The sequence below is a fragment of the Macaca thibetana genome, chromosome 9 (assembly GCF_024542745.1).
Source record: "Macaca thibetana thibetana isolate TM-01 chromosome 9, ASM2454274v1, whole genome shotgun sequence".
In the NCBI taxonomy this organism is placed as follows: Eukaryota; Metazoa; Chordata; class Mammalia; order Primates; family Cercopithecidae; genus Macaca; species Macaca thibetana.
This window is the reverse complement of record NC_065586.1, coordinates 63,295,363-63,316,677: the sequence shown is the minus strand read 5'-3', so window position 1 is coordinate 63,316,677 and position 21,315 is coordinate 63,295,363. Positions and strand designations below refer to the sequence as shown.

General features: G+C 40.6%; 1 protein-coding gene and 1 pseudogene across 4 annotated transcripts in view; one reads left to right on the top strand and one right to left on the bottom strand.

Annotated features, from left to right (window-relative positions):
* Positions 1 to 21: 21 nt before the first annotated feature.
* SAR1A (secretion associated Ras related GTPase 1A) overlaps positions 22 to 21,315 on the bottom strand; it is a 537,387-nt gene continuing 516,093 nt past the window's right edge. Inside the window, exons 2-8 of one of the 4 annotated variants that reach the window (XM_050803675.1) lie at positions 20,408 to 20,446; positions 11,883 to 11,956; positions 11,645 to 11,764; positions 11,029 to 11,094; positions 7,874 to 7,977; positions 3,628 to 3,759; positions 22 to 2,380 (exon numbers count right to left, since the gene is read on the bottom strand). In XM_050803675.1, coding sequence (XP_050659632.1) covers positions 2,264 to 2,380; positions 3,628 to 3,759; positions 7,874 to 7,977; positions 11,029 to 11,094; positions 11,645 to 11,764; positions 11,883 to 11,940 — 597 coding nt within the window. In that variant the 5' untranslated portion in view covers positions 11,941 to 11,956; positions 20,408 to 20,446 and the 3' untranslated portion in view covers positions 22 to 2,263. Of the gene's footprint in view, positions 2,381 to 3,627; positions 3,760 to 7,873; positions 7,978 to 11,028; positions 11,095 to 11,644; positions 11,765 to 11,882; positions 11,957 to 12,608; positions 13,781 to 20,344; positions 20,471 to 21,315 lie in introns of those variants that run through there. The other 3 variants (XM_050803674.1, XM_050803672.1, XM_050803673.1) reach the window with 3 other exon arrangements.
* LOC126962258 (calmodulin-A-like) lies at positions 13,532 to 13,999 on the top strand (annotated as a pseudogene).

The following is a 21,315-nucleotide window of genomic DNA, read 5'->3' as shown; positions in this document are numbered from 1 at the left end:
AGAAAGAAAGGAAATAGCAGATTTGTTTTAACTTTTTATTAAAATGCTTAGGATACAGATTGACTTTCTTTTGTAAATGACTGTTTTACTTTTCCTGAAATAGGACATATATGCACTCTGATAAAACAGAATGAGAAGTCATAATTCATGGGAATTCCTGTACAAGGTGCTGATCCTGTGTTTGGAGCTGAGCTCCTCACAGCAGCTTCTTTGAGCTATCTTATAGGAATAGTGTTCCGTGGGGCAAGAAATACATTGGTTCTGATTTTCCATCCCCTTTCTCCAGTGGAATAACCCACTTTCACAAAGAGCTGCCCTATGTAGAACCCACAGATTTCTAACTTGCAACAAAGAGACACAGGACAAATAGGAAAAAAAAAAATTAGGAAAACTAACACTGAAGTAATCATACTTCTCCGAATAGAGAAGTATGGGGGATCTTTAACCAAAGGAAATTAAAAATATGCAAGTTAATTACCTAGTTCATTCACTGTTAGCTAGATTTGTTCACTTAAGGCTTTAACCCCTTTCCAAACCAACAATTTTGTCTTAATCCAGCTATGCTTGCTATTAAACGAAATGCATGCACTTCCCACATATATACTTGGCTGAGCCTCTGCATTCAGTACCTGGCAGTGAAAAAGTATGCTCCAGTCAGTACTGGAGAATAAGAATGAGAACTCCAACTAAAGAACGATGCCTCTCTCACCACAGTAATGTTATCCACATTTCCCTACCCTCACATTAGAATAAAGACATCCTCCCAACTTTTCATCTCCTATCTCCAATCTGTTCCTAGGAGATCTATCTTTTGATCTTTTAGCATAAGGGTAGAATATAGGTTAAGATCATCAAAATCCAATTTCACATGTGGCACTAGGAAAATGGAATGCTATAAAATTAATCCCCATCACCCTAGTAGGGATGCTGGTGCTTTTATACTGAGTCTTTACTTCCAATAAATGATGCTGCCTCCAAAGGAACAGCTCTACAGAAAGTTTTTGGGTTAGTGTTCCCCCAGCTTATTTCTGCAATGGAGAAAGACAATTTCATACAAAAAAAAAAACCTGGAAAAGCTACAGATGTTAACCTTTACTTTAAACACTAATAAAATAGGTACCAAAGGAGAAAAAATGTAAGAAAAAGAGCTCAGAAACAGCCTGAGAGACCAATTCTGAAAATGGAAATTTTAAAGCCCACTGAGTACATTTTTCCTGGATCCAAACAAGTGCTACAATACTTTCAAGTCCTCAACTCACAGAATTAAGAGCCCTTAAGCTGTTAACTTTGTCCTGTCTTCCTATTCAGAAAAACGTCCCCCTAGAATCTGTGCAAAAGTAACTGATGCACCTGCAGTATGTGACATGAGAGATGTTCTCAACGCTTTTATGAGGTGAAAGTCACTTTTTATAACTGAAAATGAAAAACAAAGGTGCTATAGAAAGAAATTAAATTTCACAAGTATAAAAGCAAAGACTGGCTGAAATCTGTAACTTCATGAGTAAGAATAATAACAATAACCCATTCTATAATTAACTCCTCCACAGTGAACAATCTGCTACACATTCCTTGATGAGGAACGACCCTAGCTTACCACAGTGGAAACCTGCCAAAACTTCAAGGCCAGGGTTCCGCCCCTTTTCTAGTTCTCTGTGCACAAGGTTATGCCACCTACTCCAAGGCAGTCAGAGAGACAGGTGAGCTCAGGGGAGCTTCTCTCACCAACCTGCTAACTCAGCAGGAGTAAGTTCACCCAAATGAGCTCTGGTTTCCAATGTGTATCTGTTCATAATTTTATGAAGTATCTAAATGTCATTCATTAGTTTAAAAAAAAAAAAAAAGAATAGAAAACTCTGGACCAAGTAAATTGTGAACTCAAAAAGTTAGGAGGGATACCAATTACATTAACAACACTTTCTTTAAAAAATAGAATCAGTTTCTTTTGAAATCAACCACAGTGGTGAGACGTGTTTTTCTTTTCAGGTGCCCCATGATGGCACACAGCTTTACCCGGCAAATCCTGCCAGCTTCCAAGTCCCGGGATACTGACCTGCACCAGCACGTGGGGCAGCATTACCTCCCAACAGTGTGGAGAAGAGCACATGTCACCACTGGGCAATGAGAGAGTTGACAGAGACTCTTGGCTTCTCAACGCCAGACATGGTTGGAGAGCTTTCCTTGTTCTATTAGAAAAGTTCATGAGGAAGCTGTGAATAGGATCAGTCCAGAGAAGTAAAACTCTTTTATTTTCACTGTCCAAACATCAGTCAATATACTGGGAGAGCCAGCGAAAACCCTCGCCGTAGCCTTGCCTCTTGAGCACACTGCACATGAACACTTCCATGGGGCGAGCATTCAGCTCCTTCAGGGTCACATTCCCCTAAAGGAGGCAAAACCAAGAAAGGCCTGTTAGCATCTCTGTGGTGGAAAAGATTGAAAGGACGATCACTACAATCATTTTATCCATTCCTTAAAGCAAACCTAAGTAGGTATTAATTACAGAAATGCAGTCAAGGCCATATAGATGACTTCCCCAAGCTTCGTGTTTTCAGGATAGAATAAGCAGCACAGTTCTTTTCCCAGCCTCTCTCTCTCTGAAGAGCATTTGCTTTGAACACCCAATATTTATCTGTAAAGTTATGGTAGCAAACCAAGAAAAAAGCCACTGGGACTTATGGAACTAGCATGCTCTCTGATGCAGAAAAGAGGTCTGGGACTGTTTAGAAATAAGGACATTCTCATTAGCAAAACATGCAGAAATAAACACTCATAACAGGTGGCACTGAGGAAATGAAGAATTCATGTGTATTTAATACTGATGCAAAAGAGGAGAAATTAAATGAAAGAAAGAAAGTATTTCTGTAAAGAAACAGGTAATCAAGAAGAGGCAAGACTAAGGAACCATGTAAAAAAGTCAGAAAGTTATCACAGATCACAGAAAAGGAAGATTTTTAAAAACTAAATACGCCAAAAACCCAAGCTAAAAAGAACAGAAAGATTCCTGCTTCACTGTATCTGATCTAGATTTTCTCTCTCTCAAGCCTGCTTTTCAACAAGAGTCCTCCTTCCAACTGAAGACAGTAAAAACTATTGATTTGGAAGACTCAAGTTCTTTTTCTGGTTTTATCACTGACTTGCTGTGTAGACCTGAACAAATCACTCTCTGTTTCTTCCTCTGCAAAATGTGGCCAACAGTCCTACCTCTCTCAGCAAGAAGCACTGAGGATAATCAAGTTTTTTTATTTCAATGCTTGGAAAGTGACTGAAATTATTATTTTTCTTTATAACCTGCAATCTCCAGTCCAAGAAAAATTCTTTTCTGGCTAAAAAGGGCTATTTCAAAAGCAATTTCTCAGAATCAAATTTGAAAGATAATCATAAACTCTTAAAAGAGTAAGTGTGCCTTTTCTACCATTTTCTTCTTCCTCAAATACCCGATGAATGAATCCCATTTAAAATGTTAAAAGAACACACTCCTGCCTCTAGTGAGCTTACAAAATACCCACAGTAAAACAAATCCTAAGCCTGTTTAAGCCTTTAAAAGAAAAGGGTAATTTAGATAGCAAAACATCATGTTTTAAAATCTGTTAATGTCCTTTATATATAACCCAAATATTTTTATCTTACCTTTCCTGTGGTCTGTCCATAAAGCCCGAATATCTCACGGAGTTTTTCTTCACTGATTGCATCTGTTCTATCAATTTTGTTACCCAAGATAAGGATTGGCACATTGGATATTGTTTCATCAGTCATTAGAGCCTAAAGATTGAAAAAGAAAAAAAGAATTAAGTGAGGAATCTACAAAAGCCCACCAGATAATGAAAATTCTGACTTCATGCCGGGCGCAGTGGCTCACGCCTGTAATCCCAGCACTTTGGGAGGCCGAGACGGGCAGATCACGAGGTCAGGAGATTGAGACCATCCTGGCTAACACGGTGAAACCCCGTCTCTACTAAAAAAATACAAAAAATTAGCCGGGCGTGGTGGCAGGGACCTGTAGTGCCAGCTACTCAGGAAGCAGAGGCAGGAGAATGGCATAAATCCGAGAGGCGGAGCTTGCAGTGAGCCGAGATCGCACCACTGCACTCCAGCCTGGGCGACAAAGCAATACTCTGTCTCAAAAAAACAAAAAAAAAAAAAAAAAGAAAATTCTGACTTCCACTCATCTTTTAAAAAGGCATTAATGTAAAGTGAAAATCTTATCATCTTTATACCTGAGTGATTAAATATTCACCTTGACATTACATAATACCCATGACATTAGGTAAAAATCTCTTAAGTGCCTCAAAACAGTTGAAACTTTAAGCTATTTATTTACAAAGCAGCAGAACTGCCCCAACATTTACTTTTGAGCTAATCTGCTCAGCCACAAACTATCCTCAGGATGCCCCTCAGCACAGTCCTACAAGAATGAATGCTCCCGCTACAGAGCCTCAAAGATGACTATAGGAACTCCCCAAGTATTCACCAAGTCCCAATGTGTGCAAAGAACTCTCTCAGGCATTGAGAGGAATACAATAGGAAGGGTGACTATCTCAGGCACTAGGCACTGAGAATACAAAAGGAAGCACATGCCTGTCCTCAAAAAAATCCTTACTCTATGTTCACATTTATGGTTTTTTTTTTTCTTAATCTCGACTCACTGCAACCTCTGACTCCCAGGTTCAAGCGATTCTCCCACCTCGGCCTCCTGAGTAGCTGGGACTACAGGCATGTGCTACCACACCTGGCTAATTTTTGTGTTTTTTTAGTAGAGATGGAGTTTTACCATGTTGGCCAGGCTGGTCTCAAATTCCTGACCCTCAAGTGATCTGCCAACCTCAGCCTCCCAAAATGCTGGAATTACAGGCATGAGCCACCACGCCCAGCCACATTTATGTTAACAAAGCCAAGTAAGAACACAACATAGTTGATAAGTGTCACAATGAATGGGAACTGAATATTAACAGTAAGACAAGTTCAGGGAAATAAAATGGCAGTTCTGGGCTTGAGCAAAGTCTTAGCAAAGATCTGGAACCTCAACAGGGCTCTAAAGGAAGAGCAGGGTTTCAAGAGGTGTAAAGGAGAAGAAAGAACATAAACAATGGCTTTGCAGTGGACAACAATTTAGGAAGCCGCACAGTACTGCATGGCTGGATTCAAGCGTTTAGACAGACATGCAGCAACAAAAAAAATGGATGGGAAGAGATGACTCACATTACGGGACCAGTGTGAGAAGTGAGCTGCAATAGATCCTAAAGACCACAAATCCAGAAGTTAGTGAATAAAATTGTATTTTTCAGTATAATGAATTCACAAATAGTATCTATCTGTGGTGTTCATGTAATATCTATCTGTGGTGTTCATGTAAGAGATCATGATCTAGTTTAAGGTAGAGCATTCAATGAATAGTGCAGGAGGCATTTTGAAGAAAGAATTGAAGAGACCAATGTCTAAATGATGATTAAAAAAGAAAAAAAAAGACAAATGAGTCAAAACTGGCACCGATTTCAAGCCTGGGAAACTACTTGTCACCAACAAGAAAGGTAGAGGGGAAAGCAGAGTTAAAAAGGAACATGCTTTGAACATCTGGAATTCCAGGAAATGTTACACAAAATTAGAATAAGAATGTCCTTAATTCATTAAGCAATAACAAAGTACCTAATGTGTCTCATGCTTTGCTAGGTGCAGGGGTTTCGCAAAGAAATAAGACACAGTCCCTATCATGTTAGTTCATAGTCTGATGACAGAGAACTACAAGAAAATCAAGACAACATACATTGGTACGGTGGGAGTCTAACACAGTCTCAAGAGACCAGGGGAAGCTTACCAGAAGCAGTCATATCTGAACTCTGAGGTCCCTTACAGGACATTTTAAAATTTGCCGACAACATGAGGGGTTGAGGAGAGGTACAGGTGAAAAAGCCAGGCAGTAGCTACTTGTGCATATTCAAGGATGGCTAAGTTGTTTGTTTGGAATATAGTTCAAGGTAGGCAGTAAAAAGCAGCAGAGAGAGGATCATGAATGATCTTACGTGCTATGCAAAAGATGTATAGATTTTATCATGAAAATGATAGAGAACTATCAAAGGATATTAAGTAGGGCAATGAAGTCTGAGAAAGTTCCTTCTGGCATTATGGTGCATATCAGGGTCATGGTGGGATCTATATTAATTCACAGATTTCTGGACTGCATGTCTAGGTAGGTGGTGGGTAGGAAAGACGAATAGTTCCATTCTAGGAAAACAGAATCGGTAGTGGGAGTTGTCAAGAGTGGGCAGGATTAGGTATGAGATTGGAGGTCAGGAGAGGTCTAGAGGAGAGAAATGCATTTGAGAGTCACTGACATGTAGGTGCCAAATGAAGAGAGTAGATGAGACCAGCCTAGGAGAAAGTAGACTCTGGAGAACACCAACATTTAAGGACTAACCAGAAAACTAGTGCTTCTCAAAGAGACAGAAGTATCAGCCAGAGAGATAGCTCCAAAATCAAGAGTGAAAAGAGGAGTTTAAACAAAGAGAATGGAGACCATGCATGGTGGCTCATGCCTGTAATCCCAACACCTCATGAGGCCGAGGCAGAGAATCACCTGAAGCAAGGAGACTGAGACCAGCCTGGGCAACATAATGAGACCCTGTCTCTACAAAAACACTTTAAAAAAAAAAAATGAGCTGGATGTGGTGGTGTGTGCCTGTAGTCCTAGCTACTTGGGAGGCTGAGGCAGGAAGATCACTTGAGCCCAGAAGTCTGGAGTTTACAGTGAGCTGTGATTGCACCATTGGACTCCAGCCTGGGCAACAGAGGAAGACTGGTTTTTTTTATTTAAAAAAAAAAAAGGCAAGGTAAAGATTGCGTGGCAGGCAATTCTACATGAGGCTGGAGCTATAGATGTGAGAAACATACTTAGAAATAAATTCAAGACAGGTTCAAATTGCCAGGAACAAGAATCCAAGGAGTTACAGATCAAAGAGAAAGAAAAGATATAGGGTAAAGGAGTAGGGATAATAAAGCCAATAGTATAGAAACCATCAAGCCAAGAGAAAATGTAATGTGGACAAAGGAGAAAACTTGAAGTAAGTCCTTGATAGTATCAAAGGATGTATGCAACCAAAACTGAAGGCTGAGAACAGACCATGAAGGTCTGGCAAGTCATTCAGTGGGAGGGTGGGTAGGCACAAGCTGAGAATGCAGATTCAAAAATGTAAAGAACTCTAATATTGCTTTTAGGCTTTCACTGTGCCAACACTACTTATAAAGAATTACTGTTCGTGGGCCAGGCGTGGTGGCTCATGCCTGTAATCCCAGCACTTTGGGAGGCCAAGGAGGGTGGATCATGACGTCAGGAGATCAAGACCATCCTGGCTAACAAGGTGAAACCCCGTCGCTACTAAAAATACAAAAAATTAGCCAGGCGTGGTGGCACGTGCCTGTAGTCCCAGGAGGCCACTCGGGAGGCTGAGGCAGGAGAATCCCTCAAACCCAGGAGGTGGAGGTTATAGTGAGCTGAGACTGCGCCACTGCACTCCAGGCCAGGCAACAGAGAGACACTCTGTCTCAAAAAAAAAAAAAAAAAAATTACTGTTCATGATGACACGTGAAATGGAATACTATTAATTAATTAATTATGCTGGGACAACAGGCATAAATGAGGAGTATCCTGAGCAAACTTGGCCATATAGTCACTATATGATAGAAAAAACAGTTAATTTATTCAAGTTTGAGCTGAGTTTCCTCAGGACATTGAAAAGCAATGTCTTAGATTTAAAACATTTTCCTCCTGCAACTAGGTCTTTTTGCCAAATGTTAACTGGAATTACTAATTATTGGCACTACTGAGCTATATTTCTTAAAAAAAAAAATAGAGGCCAAAAAAGGACAAAGTATATAAACATACATTAAGCTCAACTTTGGATTCCACGAGGCGAGAATGATCTGCACAGTCCACCAGAAAGACAATCCCATTAATTGCTGGGAGATAATTTTTCCAAACCCGACGTGCTAAAAAACAAAGTTTGTAGTTGCATCAGTAAAAAATATACATTGTAAAAATGAATAACCTAATGGTCTTAAAATGGACAAATCTTGGTCAGGTTTCAGTAAGATTAGACTCTATGGATTTCTCCAAGTTCTGGCCAGTATTAATTTAGAACAGAGGATGCAAACTAATGGTCCACGAGTTGAACTTGATTTTTGTAAATTTGAAAATCAGAGTTTCCACCTTTCTTGAAAAACTGCAACATCTGGCAACCCCATGCCTACTTATCCACATGACAACTATCAGCAGGAACTAAGCAGTGGCTACCCCTTCAGATGATGTCTGAACACTTTTGCTTGACAAAATGTCCCTGCTGTCTTACAGTCAGCCAATTTTACTCACTTAAATGACTTGCCTTGCCCCTGGAGCCAAGTTGAATTTGCAACCTCTGAGTTAAAACATCAGGATACAAATTACTTGTCTATGTAACTTTAGTCCCAGTTAGTTTCTAGCCAACTTGTGTGTAGGTGTCTTGACACACTCCTCTGCTTGGCCCTTAGGGAGACTGGGCCTGACAAGTGGTTCAAGGCCCCAGGCCAGTTATCTCAGCCTACCATATTTAACCCAGCATGCCTTAGAAATATTACTTGTTTTTTGCTTGTGACATGAAACGATAAAGGCTGGGAAGCAGTGATTTAATTTTACTATCATTTCTAAGCCATTCATTTCTAGCCCTTGCAATAGAATGAATAACGAAGCATCTCTACATCAGTTATTAATGGTTACCTTTAAAGAGTAGAGTTAGGAAAAAGAGGTTGAAGGAACTTTCCATTTTACTTTCTGTAGTTCTATACCGATTTTGTTATATCAAACTTGCTCTCCTTTTATAAGTTAAAATTTTTAAGTTATACAAAAAAAAAAAAGGAACCTCCAGATGTACAGTATTTTAGTAACTTCTATAAAATGGTGGCTAGGTTATTAGGTAAAAGTGTTTCTGTTTAGTAGATTTTCCTCAGTCAAAGAAACAAAACTAAATACATCAATACATTTCCCTTCTTATTTTAACAAAACCTGAAACCTAAATTTATCACACCAAACAATCAACAATTCCCAGTTCAGGTATATAAAACCATCTGGTGTCTGTTCCTTCTGCATTCTCCAGATGGTCTAGGTTCAGTCGTATCTTGCTCTGAATTTAAATTTGTAAGCAGTTACAAATCCTTTTGTGGAAAAGCAGAAAGGACACCATATACCCATTCTTACCCAAATGAAAAAAAATACAAGCTCCTTACATAAAAAAGGAAACAAAATCATTTCTAATCCCTCCATCAAAACACACCCCTTGTCAATATTTTGGTATTTTCTTCCAGTCTTTTTTCTTTACTGGTATTTTATGTGATTATGATCATAATATACATGATTTTTTAGGGCATAAATATTAAATAAATTAATTAAAATGTAATTATATGTTAATGAAATAACTGACTATAAAATTATTAGGCTTAACTACTAGAAATGACCAATGTTGTATTTTACTACACATTGTTTTAAAACTGTATTAGGCTGGGCACAATGGCTCACGCCCATAATCCCAGCACTTTGGGAGGCCAAGGCAGGTGGATTGCTTGAGCTCAGGAGTTCAAGACCAGCCTGGGCAACATGGCAGAAACCCAGTCTCTACAAAAAATAGGTGGGAGGATTGCTTAAGCCCAGGAAGTAGAGGTTGCAGTATGCCAAGACTATGCCACTGCACTCCAGTCTGGGCAACAGAGCAAGACCCCATCTCAAAAAAAAGAAAAAAAAAATGGTATTAGCTCAACCTAATGTTTCAAAATGAGATTTCTCCACTCAATGTAATAACAAGTAAGTAAATCTGACAGAATCTCAATAGTTCCTTTTCCCTACCTTCCCAGAATGTTTATTCTCACATCTTAAATGTTTTACTCCTATACCTACTGTCTTGTCAAATGTGAACTGAGTGCCCATTAGACAAAGACGCCCATCCTGTATGTCTCTAAACACCTGATAGGAATCTGGTAGCCAAAGACATAGCCTGAGTAGGCAAAAAGCACTTCTGAGGAAAGCAAAAAGGTAGAAGGAAATGTTCTACCAACTGTCCCAAATGGATAGAATATACAAAATATCAACTTAGAGTAATCACACATAGTCACTGTACTACTTTTGCAACTTTTGACAAGTCTGAAATTACTTACAAATATTTAAGTTAAATTTCCTACATACTTTCACTCCATTGAATAAAGGATGCAAAAATGACTTGATAACTAAATATATGATACTGTATACCTGGTCAAGATGAAAAAATGGTATAAAAGAGATTATCAGGACAACTGACCAAAAAAAAAAAAAAAAAAAAAAGGAAATACAGACTGGATAAAAATAAAACTTTCTTGATTTGATAACTATTATGATTATATACAAGGAGATATCTTTGTTCTTAGAAAACGGCACTAAAGTATAAAAGAGTAAAGGGGCATGATATGCTCACAAACAGTTAATAAAAAATAAGTATTAATATGTATTATGTAGGGAGGAGGAGACTAACAAATTTGGGCAAAAGGTATAGAAGAAAATACACTGGCTTAGAGCAAGCCTAGTTAAAATGATGAAATAATTACTCTTGTTGAGGAAATACCTATATCTTTTAACGTATTTTCTAGTTACCAGGTAAATTGCGTTAATAAGTAAAAACCTAGTAAAGATTAAAATGGCAAGATGCTGTCCTGCTTTGTAAAAATTTTCAGTCAAGATTTGAGTTGAGTTTGGCTTTATCAGGCAAATACTTAAAAGTTCATGAATAGTTATGCATTATAGCTAACTTTATACTAGCTCAATAGGGTAATATTGAAGTGGACTTCTGTGTATTTAACGCAACTTTTGACAAGTTTGAAATGAGTTTAAAAAAAATGAATAAAACAACTTCACTAAAGTAGTAAGATCCTAATTCTAAAGTGTAATTTAAAAGGTAAAAATGACACATTGCTTTTAAAGGGTGCTGGGGGGCACAAAAAGAATCATAAGTCAATAAACATGCTTTCCACTGAGTCATCGCTTACCTTGCTCATGCCCACCAAGATCAAAAGTTGTAAAGGTCATTCCAGCAATTGTTAGCTCTTCTGATGCTGAAAAATTGTTTAAAAAGAAGAAATAAACTTGTCAATTCAACAAGCCCCAACTACTAGTACTACAAGCCAATACCAATGCTTTCACCTCGTAAAGGAAAAGATACAAGAAGTTAAGTGTGGTGGCACCCGCCTGTAGTTCCAGCTACTCAGGAGGCTGAGGGCAGGAGGATAACCTGAGCCCAGGATTTTTGAGACCAGCCCAGGCAACGCCCCACTTCCAACAAAGAAAAGGAATACAAGGGTGAAAATGTTCTTAAACTATTCTAAAAGCCAAAGGTTTCTTTTTTTCCAAGCTATTTTCTGCTTCTTAGAAGTAGGTATAGGAGATGTGTCCCTTTACAGGACCAGTGACAACAGATAATGACAAAGTTCCAGAGGTTTAGATCTGAAAGTACATAATATGAATGTGTCTTACAGGGAACTTTTTCATATGAGTTGGCTTTTGGGACTTCAGTTAACAAAAGAACTCCATCAACTAGGGATTCATCCTCCAAGCCTAACACTGACCTTCAAAGATCAAAAGGTCACCTGATATTTTCAAACCTACTCGGATGTAGCGTTGGAACATGTTGGCCCAATCTGTCATCTTTGAGCATGTGAAGAAGAGTGGTTTTGCCTGCATTGTCCAAACCCAAGAATACAAGTTTTCCAGATTTCTTGTAGAGTCCTAAAAGAGAAAAAATTGTTAACACATTTGCTCTCTACAGACCAAAGCCTACTTGTATTTAAATTACTGAAGGAAATGCACAAACTTTGAAACCTGTATTTCAAGGAAATGGCTTTACCTAGGAACTGGAGCACACTGCTGAAGCCATTGTAGATCCACTCAAAGATGAAAGACATTATTAATGCTTACTACCTGTATAAAATATGAAAGTAGCAAACATTAGCTTTCTGAATGACAGTACAATTGTGGAGAGGTTAACTCTTGTTCACTAACCATGATGCACATTTACAGTCCTGTGTTTTCAGGCATAAGAAAGCAGGCCAGGCATGGTGGCTCATACCTGGAATCCCAGCACTTTGGAAGGCCAAGGCAGAAGGATCACTTGAGCCCAGGAGTTCAAAACTGGCCTGGGCAAGAAAGTCGGACTCAATCTCCACAAATAACTAAAAAAATAGCTGGACATAGTGACACACACCAATAGTCCCAGCTACTCAGGAGGGTGAGACAGAATTACTTGAACTCAGGGGTCTGAGGCTGCAGTGAGGCATGACGGTGCCACTGTACTCGCTTGGGCAACAGAGGGAGACTCTGAGAAAAAAGACAGGACAGGACAGGATGGGACAGGACAGGAAAAAGAAAAGAAAAGGGAGGGGGGAGAGGAGGGGAGGGGAGGGGAGAAAGCAAAGTAAAGAGAAACTAATATTCTTCTTTCTTGAGACTTGCAGATTTTGCACTCTAGAGGAAAGTCTCTAGAATCCTTATATGTGCAAAAATGACTGGTTTCCTAAAAGTTTTTGATCTATGATACTCAGAGAACTAGGAGTTAAAAATACAAAGGGCATACCTCATTTGATGATGCTTTGTGGATCCTGAGGTATTCTGGATTTTTACAAATTGAAGGTTGGAGGCAGTCCTGAGTTGAGTAAGTGTATCAGTACTATTTTCTAACAGCATGTGCTCCCTTTATGTCTCTGTGTTACATTTTGGTAATTCTCACACAATATTGCAAACTTTTTCATTATTCTTATATCTGTCATCATGATCTATGATCAGTGATCTTTCCTATTACTATTGTAACTGTTTTGTTGTGCCACAAATCACAACCATAGAAGACAGCAAACTTAATGACTTCCTCCACAGCCCTGCCCCCACCCCAGGCCTCCCTATTCTCCAAGTGAAAGTAACAGGTCTCTCCCTTGAAATCGAAAGTTAGAAATGATTAAGCTTAGTGAGGAAGACACATCAAAACCTGAGATAAGCCAGATGCTAGGCCTCTTGCACTCAACAGTTACTCAAGTTGTAAATGCAAAGAAAAAGTTCTTGAAGAAAATTAAAACTGCTACTCCAGCGAACCCACGAACATCAAGCAAATGAAACAGCCTTACTGCTGATTAAAAAAAAAAAATTAAAATAAAAAAATAAAAATAAAAACACGAAGTAAAAATGCAAGTGCTGATGTAGAAGCTGCAGCAAGATAACTGGTGAAGGTGGGTGGCTACATTAAACAACACATTTTCAATGTAGGCAAAACCGCCTTCTATTGGAAAAGCCATCTAGGACTTTCACAGCTAGAGGGGAGACGTCAATGCTTGGCTTCAAAGCTTCAGGGGGCAAGCTGACTCTCTTACGAGCTAATGAAGCCAATATTCATTTACCATTCTGAAAATCCTAGGACCCATACTCATTTATCATTCTGAAAATCCTAGGACCCTGAAGAATGACACTAAATCAGTCCAAGTGGAGCAACTGAGCAAGCAGAGTGGTTGTATGGTTGTGTCTCGGAAACCAGTAGCACTTGCAGCACTGACTGAAGAGCAGATTGCAGAATTCAAATAAGTTTTTTCACTATTTGACAAAGATGGTGATTGAACTACAACAACAAAGAAACTGGGAACTGTAATGAGGTCTCAGGCAGAATCCCACAGAAGCAGAGTTACAGGATGTGATTAATGAAGTAGATGCTGATGGTAATGGCACAACTGACTTCACTGAATTTCTGACAATGATCGCAAGAAAAATGAAAGACACAGACAGTGAAGAAGAAATTAGAGAAGCATTCAGTGTGTTTGATAAGGATGGCAATGGCTATATTAGTGGTGTAGAACTTCACCATGTGATGACAAACTTGGAGTGAAGTTAACAGATGAAAAAGTTGATTAAATGATCAGAGAAGCGTATCTTGATAGTGACGGTCAAGTAAACTATGAGTTTGTACAAACGATGACAGCAAAATGAAGACCCTGTACAGAATGTGTCAAATTTCTTGTACAAAACTGTTTATTTGCCTTTTGTTTGTAACTTATCTGTAAAAGGCTTCTCCCTACTGTCAAAAAAAGATGCATGTATAGTAATCAGGACTATCAGGACTTCATTCCTCCATGTGTTCTTCCCTTACTGTCATTGCCCTGAAACTTTATTTTAGAAAACTGATGAAGTAACATGTTACCTGTGGCTTACTCTGGATATATCTAAGCCCTTCTGCACATCTAAACTTAGATGGAGTTGGTCAAATAAGGGAACATCTGAGTTATGCCTTTTTTTTTGAGACAGAGTCTTGCTCTGTCGCCCAGGCTGGAGTGCAGTGGCCGGATCTCAGCTCACTGCAAGCTCCACCTCCCGGATTCACGCCATTCTCCTGCCTCAGCCTCCCAAGTAGCTGGGACTACAGGCGTCTGCCACCTCGCCCAGCTAGTTTTTTGTATTTTTTAGTAAAGACGGGGTTTCACCGTGTTAGCCAGGATGGTCTCAATCTCCTGACCTCGTGATCCACCCGTCTCGGCCTCCCAAAGTGCTGGGATCACAGGCTTGAGCCACCGCGCCCGGCCACCTTTTTTTTTAAGTAGTTTTCTTTAGGAACTGTCAGCATGTTGTTGAAATGTGGAGTTGTAACTCTGCGTGGACTACGGACAGCCAACAATATGTACTTAAAAGTTACACTACTGCAGAACGGGTGTATTATCCAGGTACTTCCAGGTACCTTGTACACTATTTTTTTGTACTGCTGGTCCTGTACCAGAAACATTTTCTTTTACTGTTACTTGCTTTTTAAACTCTGTTTAGACACTTAAAGAAAATCTGCTTATGACACAATTTGCCTCAAATCCATTCCAAGTTGTGTATTTGTTCTCCAATTTAAAAAAACACAATTAAAAAAAGAATTACACTAAAACTACTCTGCCTACCACACATCTGTTTACAGCATGGTTTACTAAGTATTTTAAGCCCACTGAGAAGACCTATTGCTCAGAAAAAAAGATTTCAAGATATTACGGCTCATTGACAATGCACCTGGTCACCCATGGGCTTTGATGGAGATGCAGAAAGAGGTTAATGTTGTTTTAATGTCTACTAACAACATCCATTCTGCTTCCTATGGGTCAAGGAGCATTTTCCACTTGCCAGTCTTTCATTTAAGAAATATATTTCACAAAGCTATCAATGCCACAGACTGATTTCTCTGCTGGATCTGGACAAAGTAAACCAAAAACCTCCTGGAAAGGAGTCACCATTCTAGGTACCAGTAAGAACAGTTATGATTCACAGGAAGAGCTCAAAACATCAATATCAACAGGAGTTTGGAAGACAGTGATTCCAACCCTCGTGGATAACTGAGTGGTTCGAGACTTCGGAGGAAGAAGTAACCTTAGATATGGTAGAAACAGCAAGAGAACTACAATTAGAAGTAGAGCCTGAAGATGTGACAACTGCTGTAATTTCATGATCAAACTAATGGATGAGGAGACGCTTTTTATGGATAAGCAAAAAAAGTAGTTTTTTTAAGATGGAATCTAGTCCTGGTGAAGATGCTCTGAATACTGCTGAAATGACACCAATGATTTAGAAAATTACAAAAACTTACTTGAGGTTACATAAACTTACTTCAGCAGCAGCAGGATTTAAGAGGACTGGTTCCAATTTTGAAATAAATTCTGCTATGGGTAAAATGCTATCAAACAGCATTGCATGCTACAGACAAATCTTTCTTGAAAACGAGTATTAACTCATGCAACAAACTTCACTGTTGTCTTATTTTAAGAAATTGCCACAGCCACCTCAACCTTTAGCAATCACCAACCTGATCAGTTAACAGCCATCAACGTGGAGTAACATGGAGGCAAGATCCCCAACCAGCAAAAAGGTTATGACTCACAGAAGGATCAGATGCTTGTTAGCATTTTTTAGTCATAAAGTATTTTTTAAATAAGGTATGTATTTTATAAGACATAATGCTACTGTACACTTAACAGACTACATACAGTATAGTGTAAATGTAACTTTTATGTGCACTGGGAAACCAAAATATTCGTGTTACTTGCTTTACTGTACTTGTTTTATTTCAGCAGTCTGGAACCAAACTCACAATATATCCGAGGTATGCCTAAACTTTCTTTTACTGTGTGACTCACTCCTCCAGGCAGCAGTTCATTCACAGTCCTTAGACATACCACTGCAGTCTTCCAGTGAAGAACAACTCTAGGAAATCAGTCTCATCAATAATGTGAATCAAAATGCTACTTAGATGCACTAAATAGAAAATAAGAATGAAAAGCACATTGATTTGAATGAAAAACATATTAATCTATCCTGTAAACAGCTCTAAAAAAAAACAAAAGTCACCCAAAATTCTACTGGCCGGCATCACTTGCCCTGCTCCATTTACCAATACAACCTCAAACAATATGTAACCATGTTTGCAGACATGGGTCTCAATTTATGAAAAGAAATGACATCACTATTTTAGAACCATTAAGGGATAAGAAGAGAATCTTTTCATACATGAATAATCACACCTAAACTCATTTTACAAATAGATTTTCTTAAAATAAGAATACTTATTCAGGCTGGGCCCCGGTGGCTCACACCTGTAATCCCAACATTTTGCAAGGCTGAGGTGGGGGATCCCTCCCTGACCTCAGGAGTTCAAGACCCGCCTGGGTAACATAGAGAGACCCGTATCTCTACAAATAATAACAATAATAAAATAAAATTAGCCAGGCATGGTGGCACATGCTTGTAGTTCCAGCTACTTGGGAGGCTGAAGCAAGAGGATTGCTTGAGCCCAGGAATTCGAGGCTGCCATGAGTTATGATTGTGTCACTGCACCCCAGCCTGGGTGGCAGAGCAAGACCCTGTCTCAAAAAACAAAAAACAAACAAAAAAAGAATACTTGTTCAGGATACAGCAATAAGTTCCCAAGCAAGTAAATAACTTAACTGGTACTGATATTAACACTACTGTTTCTACTGTTTCTCATAGTTATCAAAAGCTACTAGAAGGTTCACATATATTGGTAATAATAATGAATGAATGAATTCATTCATTCACTGAATGAAATGAAGAGGGTAAGATCTAGATGTGTTGGTGGGTCTTAAGGTTTCTCAGCATTGTCTGGTCATGATGAATTTTTGCTTTAGTATCTCAGATATGGTGCAGAAAAATGGAAGGTTCACACTTTTACTCCTCTCCACCAGCAGGAGCATCTGAACACAGGGCTTTATACTAGATATGACCAACTGCAATCAAAATTTTCATGAATAGTAACCAGTAAAAGCATTACCCACAAAAAATTCCCCTTACATTCATTCAAAGAATGCCAGATGAAGAATAAATTGAACAGCTGGGAGCGGCGGCGCTTGCCTGTAATCCCAGCTATGCAGAAGGCTGAGGCAGGAGAATCGCTTGAACTTGGGAGGCAGAGGTTGCAGTGAGCAGGTTGCATCACTGCACTTCAGTCTGGGTGACAGAGCAGGACTCCATCTCCAAAAAAAAAAAAAAAGAGAGAGTAAATTGAAAAGTAGAAATGGTATGTTTTTCATCCAATTACTAGGTTTTTATCAGGCCCATAGCCTAATCTATAAATTTTAGGGCCTAATCAATGTTTATTTTTCATGGCTCTTACCAAAAAGAGCCAAATAAAGTTTGGCAGTTTGGGTGGAAGTACATACTAAGCTCTTATGAAAAAATCCTAAATAAGTTTATTTCTTTTTTGCCTTTTCAGTAACAAATATATTTCAGCAGAAAGACCATATTTATCACATTAATAGTTTTCTCTGGAAATTGAATCCGCACTTTAAGGAATCCAATAACTTAAATATACTTAATAAAGCTCCTCTGCTTAAATTCTCATTTACTGTAAATAAGTAAAAGAACAATGTGCCTTTCCTCTGCAATTCCCTCAAACCAGACATCCTCCTATACTTTCCTCAACCTACTGCCTGGAGAAGCACAGCTCACCTTTAGAGCACACCCCTCATTATGGTCATTCCCACTCAGATCACTTTGGAGGGAAGAATTAAAGCAGCCAAGTAGCTAAGTCCTGGCTGCTGCTGATTTGTATGCTCCAAGGGAGGAGACGGCTTAAAAGCAGGAGTGTCAAAGGAAAAAAAAATGGAAAATTAAAGTAGTTCAATTGCCATGAAAAACTATTTAAAGTGTGGCATTTTCTCCTTTTCACCTTTGCAGAATTCATCTAGTTGAAAATACTTGGCTCATGACTGTAATCCCAGCACTTTGGGAGGCCGAGGCGAGTGGATGACCTGAGGTCAGGAGTTCGACACTAGCCTGGCCAACATGGTGAAACCCCGTCTCTACTTAAAACACAAAAATTAGCTAGGTGTGGTGGCGGGCGCCTGTAATCCCAGCTACTCGGGAGGTTGAGGCAGGAGAATCTCTTGAACCCAGGAGGCAGAGGTTGCAGGGAGCCGAGGTCACGACATTGCACTCCATCTGGACAACAAGACCAAAAACTCCATCTCAAAAAAAAAAAAAAAAAAAAAAAAAAATAAAATATTTCTAAAGTGATGTAAATATTGTTTACAAGTCTGTAAAGTACTGACTGAAAACCCGTGTAGTACAAATGTATATAGAAGTGTTGGATTGTAAAGAAGTGACCAGAGTGGAGGCTGACTAAAGAAACTCTTCAGGTGAGTTAAAAATAATAAAAACCCTTAATAGATCCAAAGAGTTGGGTTGTACCACCCAAAGTTAAGAAAAACCCCCCCCCCCCCCCCCTTTTTTTTTTTAGACAGACCAAGACTCTGTTTCCCAGGCTGAAGTGCAGTGTTGCCATCATGGCTCACTGCACCCCCAACCTCCCAGGCCCAAGAGATCCTCCCACCTCAGCCTCCTCAGTAGCTGAAAATGGCCTTGGTGGCTCCTCTCTCCTTAAGATCTTAGGATTTGTACCAACTCATCAGTAGTTTTACAATTTGTACAGTACCTGTACATCTCATTTCATCCTCACACCAACCCTACCAGGCAAGGATCATTGGCCTCATTTAACAAGATGAAGATGAAGATACTCCTAGTTTTGCTGAGTAGTTGAAGACTGCTCAGCTGAAAAACTAATAGTGCCAGTGCTTAAACCCTCATCTCTAACACCAAAGCCTAAGCTCTTCCTGTTAACAGTACATAAAATTCAAACCCAAATCACAAAATTGCTGGAAAAAAAAAAAAAACCTAAAATTTCTTTAACCCACCAACTACACAGAGGATGATCTTCCTAAGTTCTCTTCCTTACAATTCATCACATCTTTTGAATGGTATTTTAATAACTAGCATTCTATTTATTTTCTATTCTTGGTCCATTGTACCACCTTACGAAAAGTTAAGAGTAATCTAAAATTTAAGGTAGGTCTCTAAACTATCAACAAAACACTATTAATGTACCTAAAATGAAAACTTGTGAATTCCAGAGCTAAAAGATTCAAACAAAAGTTAATAGAAAAGGAAGTGCACCAATCTGACCATTAGCCAATTTAAAAATTTACGCATTACTTGTTATACATAATCAGGGCAACTTTAAGACGCCATTCCAGGCAGATTTGGGGTAGTAGGCGGCTGGCTTTTAGCTAACGCTGCTTAGCTGCGGGGTAAATGTCAAAGGTCAGCCCCATGGCAAATCTCCCTAAGCCCCCTGTCGCAACAGAAGCAGATGGAATCAAGATAAAGATACCCAGTGGCTAGAATCGTGAAGAAAACGCTAATCCATGTCAAATGCACATAAGGACATTTTTCCATGCAGAGACCAGACAGGGGAAAAGGGGAAGGTGGAAGGAGAAAATACAGGGTTCGACCCGGGCCATCGGACGACAACCGAGCGCTGACTTGGGTGTAAGCCCCGGACTAGGGGCCTGTAGACCAGGTTCGAGCGCTCACACTCGCTAACTGCGGAGCCTTGGCCAGCCTCAGTCCCCGAGTCTATAAAACAAGGATAATCATCAAGAGGTCCCACCCGCCTCACCGAGGGCTGTGAGGCTCTTTTGAGACAGAGGACATGGAGCCGTTTCGTAAACCGGAGGGCACGGTACAGACAAGAAGCTGTTATCCGGCCCAGCAGCTGCGAGACCCCCGAGCGGAATGCAGGTGGACCCCAGGCCAAAGAGGACAGCAGGGGACTGAGCAAATCCGGCCGACTCGGCCCGTCCCCGCCCAGAATCAGCCGGCGGCCCCACAGAACCGCCTGCGTGTCACTTCCCCGCCCCCAACCCCGCCAGGGCCAGCCTCCGCTCCGACCTCCCCGCCTTCCGTCCCAGCCCCTCGAGCTCCAACTACCCTCCCCGACGCGGCCCTCAGACTCACGGCCTGAGGGGCTCCTCCGGCAAAACGGCGACTGACTCCGACCCTCCCTCAGAGCACACTAACCAGCAGCACCCGGGACCGCCAGCTACTCGCCGGATGTACGTCACATCCCTCCCCGGGACTTCCGGGCGCGTAATTGGCCCCGCCCCCTCGCAGCGTTACGCCTCTCTGCCCCGGTGCCGGCCCACCTGCTACTCCGGCCGCGGAGGGGCGGGCATAAGGGCTGACAAAGCGCGCTTCGGGTCTGGCACCGCCTCGTCCCGCCCGCTCCCGCCTGCCGAGCTGACCGCGCGAGACGTGGCAGTACCGGGACGCTGGGTCTGGGTCTGGGTCCTGGAGTCCCTGAGCGGCCTGGGACCCTCGGGATCGCGGCTTCCCATTCCAGACGCACCAGGAAAAAAGTAGGAAGTGGGGACCGACGGTGGCATAGGTCCTGGGAAAGATTACTTGACCTTGGGGACCTCCACTTGAGGTGGATCCCTCCAAGCTTTTGCTTTTTTTTTCTTGCTTTTTTTTTTTTTTTTTTTTTTTTTTGAAACGGAGTCTCACTTTGTCACCCAGGCTGGAGTGCAGTGGCGCGATGTCGGCTCACTGCAACCTCCACCTCCCGAATTCAAGCGATTCTGATGCGTCCGCCTCCCGAGTAGCTGGGATTACAGGCGCATGTCACCACACCCGGCTAATTTTTTGTATTTTTGTAGAGACGGGGTTTCACCGTGTTGGCCAGGCTGGTCTCGAACTCCTGACCTTAAGTGATATGCCGGCCTCGGCCTTCCAAAGTGCTGGAATGAGAGGCGTGGGCCACCGCACCCTAATGCTTTTGCTTTGAGTTGCACTTCCTTGCCCTGGGATGGCCTACGTTTTAGAAAAACAGCTAATATTTATTGTGCACTTATGTTTCAGGCAGAGCACTGGGTGCTTTGCGCGCTTTGTCTAATTTCACCCTCATTGGAGTCCTGTGAAGCAGATGC